The sequence below is a fragment of the Fusarium falciforme genome, chromosome 4 (assembly GCF_026873545.1).
Source record: "Fusarium falciforme chromosome 4, complete sequence".
In the NCBI taxonomy this organism is placed as follows: Eukaryota; Fungi; Ascomycota; class Sordariomycetes; order Hypocreales; family Nectriaceae; genus Fusarium; species Fusarium falciforme.
The window spans coordinates 920,740-930,169 of NC_070547.1; the positions used below are offsets into that span (position 1 = coordinate 920,740).

At 51.9% G+C, this 9,430-nt stretch overlaps 1 protein-coding gene across 1 annotated transcript; it reads left to right on the forward strand.

Annotated features, from left to right (window-relative positions):
• Positions 1-340: 340 nt before the first annotated feature.
• Positions 341-4,883, forward strand: NCS54_00505700 (Hypothetical protein; the record flags this gene model as incomplete). The annotated part of the gene is made up of 4 exons (XM_053150573.1): positions 341-471; positions 527-880; positions 933-1,755; positions 1,803-4,883. 4 exons carry the CDS (start codon positions 341-343, stop codon positions 4,881-4,883), a joined length of 4,389 nt encoding a protein of 1,462 aa, XP_053006548.1.
• Positions 4,884-9,430: the final 4,547 nt, after the last annotated feature.

A 9,430-nucleotide genomic window follows, 5' to 3' on the forward strand; every position in this document is an offset into this window, starting at 1 on the left:
GGCACCTCGCTAAGCCTAGTTGGGGCAGCTCTTGCTTTTGGTGACGCTGTCCAGATCCAACGACACTTGACAACCGAAGGTCAGCTTGATTCTCGATGAATGAGCTGTCATTGCAGGGCAATTGAAAGCCTGCTGCAGTCGGAGAAGGCTTAGAAAGCCGAATCATTTATTGAACTTGTGTCTTTGAGGATTGCAGCATCATTTCTTGAAATCGCCACGTCTGCCATAGAGGTAGCTCTTGAGAGCTGTCCTTTGCCCCTCCATCGCGAGCCTCAAAGCTCCGAGCTTCGCGTAGATCCAACAAAGACGACCATATGCGCTGCCCGAGACAGTTCTAGTCATGCTGCGCCTTTCTCAACTGCCATGGGGGCTTGCGATGGCCCTCATGGCCTCTCTAACGACTGCATCTCCAGCTGTCAACGTGGGCATGAACGCTGCCTTTCCACGTGGGCCATATCTACTTGAACTTCTGTATGCAAAGCATCCAGATCATACCACATTGTGTCGCAGTGCTAACAGACTGTAGGGAGACGGCTGCCGGAGAAAACTCGACTTCGTACTTTCCACTCCTTGACAAGATCGCCAGTGGCCATTTCGCATCAGCAAGCTCAGACGCAGAGCTCTACGATAAGTTCCTCGAGGTTCTACAGCAAGACGGCCATATTGCCAGCCCCGATGCTCTGTCGACCTTCAAGCTAGCTCTCTCCCTGCGATCTGCGGCGCCGCGAATCGAAGCGCATTACCAATACTACTCAACTGCTGTCGACCCTACGACAAAGGAGGATGTCGACGACAAGTGCCAGAGCTGGGCTCTGGTCGACAACAAGAAGTATTGCTCGCCAACGCTTGATGTTGCGGCAGAGAGTGGCCTGTCATCCAAGTGAGTGATATGCCTGCGAGCTCCGTTCTCCTCGGGTTCTAATGTGATCTAGGCAAACCAATGTGTTGCCCTTTGATCGAGTACTAGGCATTGGCAAAGACGCTGTTCTCTATGCTGACCCTACGTCTGAATCATTCGGCCCCTTTCACGAAGCTCTTTCAAAGGCTGCCAAGCAAGGAGACATCTCCTATCGACTTCGATACCATCGGAGTACCGCTCAGAGCAGCCCTCTTCCTGTCAGTGGCTATGGTGTCGAACTGGCCTTGAAGAGAACCGACTACATTGTTATTGACGATCGTGAAGCCGGTAAAGATGCCACTCAGAAGTCCGTCGCTACTGATGTAGTTCTTGACGAAGAGGAGGAAGTTGCTGATCTGAAGCCCCTTTCGACGTCGGAGCTGGCATCCTTGGGCTTGAAGACTGCCTCGTTCATTCTGAAGAGCGAAAATCCGTTCGAAACCTTGGTTAAGGCGACACAGGACTTCCCCAAGTTTTCCAGGTCGATCATCGCCCACGAGGTTTCGAAGGAGTTTAAAGAGGAGCAGCAGAAGAATGTTGCAGCCGGCGTTCCCACCGGCATCAACTTCCTGTGGATGAACGGAGTTCAACTCATTGAGCGCCAAATTGAACCGTTCAACCTTATCGATATGATCCGACGCGAGCGCAAGCTGATCAATGGTGTTCGCGCACTTGGCTTCAACGGCCAGCAAGCTGTTTCGTTGCTTGGACACTCGGAGATCGCCAACGCCAAAGCAGATGATGAACCCACCAGATTCGATTGGACAGATAGAAGCGAAGATGGCAAGGTCTTTATTTGGCTCAACGATCTTGAGAAGGATAGTCAATACGCGGAGCTCCCGAGGGAACTGAAGGCGGTATGTATAACATCCCCTAGCGAGGAATGTCTCTCATCATGCTTTAGCTTCTTCGACGCACTTATCCCGGCCAGCTTCCCCAAGTGGCTCTCAACCTCTTCCACATCATTGCGCCTGTCGATTTTACCAATCTTCAGGATGTGAGGGCATTTGGCCAGCTGGCACAGTTCATGCAACGCGGTCTCACCATCCGCTTTGGTATTGCTCCCCTGACATCCACACCTGCTGCTGTTGCAGCAGGCAAGATTGCCTATCACTTGATGGAAACGTACGGTCTCGAGTCTCTGGTCGCATATCTCTCGGAGTGCGAGGAGGGTTCCAAGACTGGTGTGGACAAGAAGGCCTTTGCCAAGGCCATTGAGGGACGCGAGCCACTGCCCGAAACTGCCAAGATGACTTTGGATGAGGTTCTTGAGGCCGAATCTTATACACAGAAGATCAAGGCAGCGCAGGCCTGGGCCAGTCGACTCAACGCAGACACGACGGTGCGCCCCGTCTTCGTCGACGGCTTGGCTATTCCTCGTGAAAAGAACTGGGTGCAGGCGATGGGCCAGCGGCTGACCGAAGACACGCAGGTCATCCAGAAGGCCGTCTACCTTGGGGAGATCGACGAGGAGAGCTGGGTTCCCGGTGTCTTCTTGGGCAAGGCGCTCACCAAGAGAAACACTTACATCTTCCCCGATGATGACAAATCTCTCCGTGTTCTCGATGTCAACAAGCTCTACACTGATCATGCTGACCTGTTCAGCAAGGTTGCTGTTCTCGAGGCCAATGCCGAGTCGACAAAGGAGACGTGGGCTGTTCTGACTGTTGTCACTGACCTCAACACGGAAGATGGTCAAGATCTTCTTGTTTCTGCCCTTCAGTTCAAGCGTGCCAACCCGGGAATTCGACTTGAACTTGTTCATAACCCTTCATCGCCCGCTGACGCACACGTTGTCAACGGTGCATTCAAGACCAATGCGGCGAAACTTGCCGAGACCGAGAGCAAGGATGAACTCAAAACCATTCTTGAGGCGTCATGGACAGGCGAAGATGATGGATTCGGCAACGCGCTGGCTGACTTCCTTTCCACTGCCAAGATCTTGCCAGGAACAAAGGCCCTGCTTCTCAACGGCCGCGTCGTTGGCCCTCTGCCAGCCAACGTCTTGTTCAAGGAAGACGACTTGCAGCAGCTCCTTGACTTTGAGCAGCGAAATAGAATCCTCCCCGTTTATGCTGCCATCGAGGACCTCGGTTTCGCCGACAAGCTGTCAGACCCTATCGCTGCGGCAAAGCTCACATCCATCACTGCACTCTCCACCATCTCTGATCTCCCAGAGGGCATCTTTGAATCTGCTCCGTCTGTTCGAACCACGCTCTATAGCACGTGGAACTCGACACATACCGCAATCGAGATTGGCAACCCAGAGACTGCCAGCATCCATATTGCCGGTCTCCTGAACCCCACGAGTGAGCAAGGCCAAAAGTGGGCTCCGATCCTGAAGGTCCTATCTGAGCTGGATGGTGTGTACCTGAGGCTGATCATCAACCCGAAGGAGGTTGTATCAGAGCTCCCCATCAAGCGTTTCTTCCGTTATGTCCTCAACTCAGCCCCCTCTTTTGATAAGGATGGTCACGTTGAGGGTCCTAAGGCTGTTTTCAAGGGCCTCCCCTCGGAGGCTCTTCTGACAGCCGGCATGGATGTCCCCCCAGCTTGGCTTGTGGCTCCCAAGGCCTCCGTTCACGATCTCGACAACATCAAGCTCAGCTCCGTCAAGGCCGACGTAGACGCGACATATGAGCTGGAGAATATCCTCATTGAGGGTCACTCCAGGGATGGCAAGCGAGGCGCGCCCCGTGGCGCTCAGTTGGTCTTGGCAACGGAAAAGGACCCCCTCGTCACCGATACCATCATTATGGCCAACCTTGGATACTTCCAATTCAAGGCGAACCCTGGTTACTATAACATTCAGCTCAAGGAGGGCCGCAGTGCCGACATCTTCACCATTGAGAGTGTCGGCGCCCAGGGCTACTCTGCTGTCCCCGGAGATGAAGGCACCGAGGTTGCGCTCATGGACTTTAAGGGTACCACACTGTACCCGCGACTGGAACGAAAGCCAGGCATGGGAGAAGCCGACGTTCTCGCAACAACTGATGATGAAGACAAGGGCATTGTTGCAAAGGGCCTCAAGTTCGCCGAGAGTCTCCTTGGTGCATCCAAGACGCACAAGGAGATTTCGGCACAAGAACACGCCGAGATCAACATCTTCAGTGTCGCCAGTGGCCATCTCTACGAGCGTATGCTCAACATCATGATGGTTTCTGTCATGCGCAACACCAAGCACACTGTCAAGTTCTGGTTCATTGAGCAGTTCCTCTCGCCATCGTTCAAGGACTTTATCCCACACATGGCAGCCGAGTATGGGTTCAAGTACGAGATGGTGACATACAAGTGGCCTCACTGGCTTCGTCAGCAAAAGGAGAAGCAGCGTGAGATCTGGGGCTACAAGATCCTCTTCCTCGACGTGCTGTTCCCGCTGTCACTCGACAAGGTAATCTTCGTGGATGCGGACCAAATCGTCCGCACCGACATGATTGACCTTGTGAACCACGACCTCAAGGGTGCGCCGTACGGGTTCACGCCCATGTGCGACTCGCGCACAGAGATGGAGGGATTCCGGTTCTGGAAGCAGGGCTACTGGGCAAACTACCTCCGTGGCCTCCCCTATCACATATCGGCCCTCTATGTCGTTGATCTGCACCGCTTCCGCCAGCTCGCGGCTGGAGACCGTCTCAGACAGCAGTACCATACCCTCTCGGCCGACCCCAACAGCTTGTCCAACCTGGACCAGGACCTGCCCAACAATATGCAGTTTACCATCCCCATCCATAGCCTTCCGCAGGAGTGGCTCTGGTGCGAGACGTGGTGCAGCGATGAGAGTCTCGCCTCGGCCCGCACTATCGACCTGTGCAACAACCCGCAGACCAAGGAGCCCAAGCTCGACCGAGCGAGAAGACAGGTCCCCGAGTGGACCGTCTACGATGATGAGATTGCAGCACTGGATCAGCGACGCAAGGGCGCTGAGGAGAAGAATACCAAGAGCCGGAAGCTAGAGGCGGAGACACATACTAAGGACGAGCTCTAGATAGAGGTAGAGAGGGTATATAGTAGCTGACCTTGGACTAATTTGACTGATCTATCCTTACGTATGCAGCCAGTTCAAGAGTGCGAATCCTATTAAACGTGTCAGGCCGTGCTCACTCGTCATTTTGAGTTTCAACCGTTCAGGGGTTGTTGAGGCTGAAGGAAGCCTCGTACCTCAGCCCATCATGCAATCACCCCCACACATGAACCAGGAATGCTCCAAGACGCAGATTACTCGAGTGCTTCACTCAGGCTCTTGTTCGATTGGGACGAGAGCCCAGGGTAGCTATGACGGATGAATTCTAGAAGATGCGAACCTGGGCGCATGGAAATCTGGCTTGAGTTCCTGGACGTTTCTATTCGGGCAGTTTCAGAGCGGATGGCTGCCGAGGAAGGAGGAAGCATGGCGGGAGATGATACGTATGAGTAGATGGGCGACGCTGAAGCGGATGGTTTCGGGTGAGTGCTGGTTGCTGGACGTCTTTGGGCATCTGATCTTCAGAAGAGACAACACACAACCGTGCTGAGCTTGATCAAATAATTGCTCTACATGACAAAATGGGTGTCAAGATTGCTTGCTTTTCTAGTTTCCCTGGTGATATTTCATGATTCCAGAGCATACACGATAATAGTTGCGTGTCATGGACGAAGCACGTCTTTGTTTGCCATATGGTTTATACGCAACGTAAGGTAGATGCCCAAGCAAAATCGTATCCCTGCTTGACATGAAAAGCCATTACGCAGCCTCTGCCTTACTCATCCTTCTTTCTGAAAAGTATTTACACGAGAGTTGTCCCCCCTTATCCTTCTCCCTCCTCTCACATTCATCCCATCTCAACCCACCTCAACAATACTCCATATTACATACACTACCTGTATTATGGCGGTTACCTTCTAGACTCAAGGTCGAACAAAACCTCATCTCCCTCCGCCTTTGATTCCGGCCAGCAACACCATCCTTCTTGACCATCTCAAGCTCTTGCAAGAGATTCATCTCTTGGTTTATGGTTACTAATGGAGAGGGCCCAGATGCCCAACCCGGCGAGCGTAGAATCCGGTGCACCCACGCCCGTTCCATATTATAGAAAGCGCGTGGCTCTCAGCTCACGCAAGGCCTCGGGAACTCTGTCGACCAACTCGGACTTCCAGTTGATGCTGGCTGAGTGCCCTGCTGGGGGTTTGGGCAGCAACACTACTCTATAGGAGTGAGCTCCCAGGCTCACAAGGAGAGCGCTCTTGATTATATATATTTCGGCACAGCATCTTTATATACTATCTGGTAAGTGATTGACTGGGTCTTTCACCGTAGTGGGTCCATTCATGGTGGCTAACTCGTGATGGCATCTTAGGAGCTAAGGGGTGGTCGAAAACCTGAGCCCGCTGATGGCCCTCCGTGCACAATCATGGACATGCAAAGAGAAACTGAAGCTTGACACCCGCTCAGATTTCCGGGGCTGCATTCTTAGCGATGCAGTTGGACTGGGCAAGCCCCTGACCGCGCTGATTGCAACCCTGAAGCTACGAGAAGAGCTGCCCCTGATCTATATCGCGGTCCTGTTCTCGTTGTTTGCCGTACTGGATGTGTTTTCCAGTGGTTAGATGAGATTAGGAAGCATTGGAAGCAAGTAAGTTGGACATGGTGATGAGTCTTCCTCGTTAGACACATGTTGACATCTATTTGTAGGATCACCGGCCATCGTTCCTTATCCTAGACGACAGGGGCTACCCCCACGACGTCATGATTGGATACGATGTGGTCATCTGCAGCCATGCCTTTGTTCGGGGGCTGCTATATATAACCGTGACCTCGCAGAGTTCCACGATTACATGGAACATGCATCGTCGGGCGCTTTGCGAACCTGAGAGTCGAGCAAGAAGATGGGACACAGCTCCCCAACCGGCATTCGCCAGGCACAGAGAGACAGGGTTCAATACCATGATCTTCGCTGAGTCTCAAGATGTAAAGAATGAGCGCACGTACCTCAGTCACGCCGTCCGAGACTTGAGTTACGAATATGCATTTACGCTCACAGCGACTTCGCTCCACAACGGATGGAGCGACATTGCTGGGCAACTGCGTGTATTGCCTTGAAGCGGACCTTTCCTTTACCTGCGAAAAGCCACATGTCTTTGAGACGACTACGTGTTTGACATTATCGCCGAGCCTTCTCGCTCCCATCGGTTCTACAATTACCCCCCATCCTGATTATATATATCCTTCACTTCCCTTCCTTCAAGCTTCTAGGTCCCAACTATATATATTCTTATTCATCGCTTCCTAGTCAAGATTCGTTTTCATGCACCACTCGCATCAAAACGATCATTGACCATCGGAGGACCTTGTCTAACTCTCCACCCGCCTTGCTGGCGATTGCTAGAGCGTTGCGAGAAGGAGAAGTGGACCAGTTCTCATTCACCTGCGTCAAATCCTGGCCTCTGGTGGTCAATTTCTGTCGTGCATTCGATGGCGGTGCCGGGGATGCTCCTCTCGTAACCGCAGACTGACGCCTGCTGCGGTTACAGGCACCCACCTGGAAAAGAGCAGGGAAATGGAACTTGCATCTGTCAAAGTTATATTGCCTTCTGAGGTGTTTGAGATCTCCTGCGGTTCCAAATCTCCATCTCTACAACATTACCACTATCCATCAGCTTCAGAGAGCAAAGACAAGGACGAAAGCGTTGTCTATACAGGCCCTCCCAGCCTCCACCCACTTCTTCCTGTGGATTCGAGCGGCCTTTGACAGTCTACTAACTATATAATAGGAAGAAGAGTTCGGATCGTACTGGGAGCCGGGAGTTAATGCTCCTATACTATATATCTTTCATGAGCGACACTAGGGAACACCAAGGCTCCTCTTGAGGCAGTGACCCGAGGTTGACAAACTATAGATGGCTATTTCCAACCTGGCCTTAAACGCGACTATGCTCGCCAAGACTAGAAACGAGGCCTTCCTTGACTGTCTCAGTGGGATTCTGGATGAAGCCACCAGTTGCAATCGAACTGCCAAGGCGCGCCAGGAGAGGAGAGCGATGCCTCAAAGGCACTCCCCGATGAGTACAGAAACCTCATTGTCTTCACACTCGACATCCTGAAGAAGTTCATGGAGGCTGAACATCGCTGGCGCGAACCACGGGCCCAGGGGTGCAGGATCTGGAAACCATTGGGCAAGTTGGTTCCGTTCTTGCGGGAATGCCCCGTCTGTAGGAGCTCGTGTTGGAAGCACACAACATGGGCGTGATCGGTGCGATTCCTGATGCCGGGAGGTTCCACAACCTGCGTCGCATTTCGCGAAGTGTGTGTCAACCAAAGACTGGGGAATAGCTTGGGACGACTTGGTGTATTGTTGTTCTGGGGGTTCTAGGAGATCTACACATGTTCCTTGATCTAGCGATTGAATCCCTTTCGGAGCGCGTGGCTAACGATAGGATATGAAATGGATGAAGAAATGGGAAACACCTCAGTCAAAGACCTAGCTTCGAGTGGCGGTAAAGGCATCCAGATCTCAGGAGAGACGGCTCGATAACTTGCAGAATCACCCGAACCCCCCTACTTCGTCCGATTCGACGAATATATCCTAATTCATACCGATTTATCCTAACTGTATACCACTTTAAGCCTTATCTCTCTTCACTCTTCCCCTCTTTCAACCTCGCCTCGACCACTCAGTCCCACCCCTATATACTCAGCCCCCATATCAGTTTGCAACTATGAGCAATACTATAGGCTTCGCCGTTAATGTCCTGGTGTGGGGCTACAACACCGGCAAACCTGACCGAATTCAGAGACGATTTATCTGTCTCTGCCACGATGGAGGAACTGGCAGCAAGAGAGTTCGTCAAACCCGATCTTATGAACGAGTTCACAGGCTGGTGTTTTCTGGAGTGACGAAGAGAAAGATATCGCAAGTGCGATTGGGAAAGCCTTTTGGCATCCTAGTCACCTGGCCGGGCTTATAATGTCTATATACGACACAAGTTGGCTCTCGTCCAGGCTTCATCGAGTGCAAAGCAAGCGAGAGCGAATATGGAGGAGCAACATCACAAGCCACGCGAGTTACTTTAGGCCGATGCTTCGAGAAGGAGTCTTGAAAAGACTCTGTGCTAATAGCTCACACTATTGTGTGCCTAGTAGACATTTAAGAACATAAATTTAGCTAAGAAAATAAAAAGATTAGAAGACTACATTTCTAAGATTTATAACTACTTATTCTATACTTGTGGTTATTTTTATATGATTTATTAACCTTATCCTCACTGTTGAAGAGATCGAGGTGAACGTCCTTGTAAGCCTCTTCCGATGTTGACAACGTATCCGCTCTGGAGACAACTCCTGCCTAAATGCGACTAACAATACCATATCTCGCTATCTGGAGCCTGGCGCTGCTCTAGCAGCTGGGCTATGGATCATGAGACTAACTGAAGTACTTGTCGTCGAGAGAGCTCGTCGGCTTTGTTGAAACCTTCCGGGGTACCCTAGACCATCGGCTTGAACAACCGAGATCGTGACTCTAACTCGAGGTCCCTTTCCTCATAAGCACCGGCGCTAAA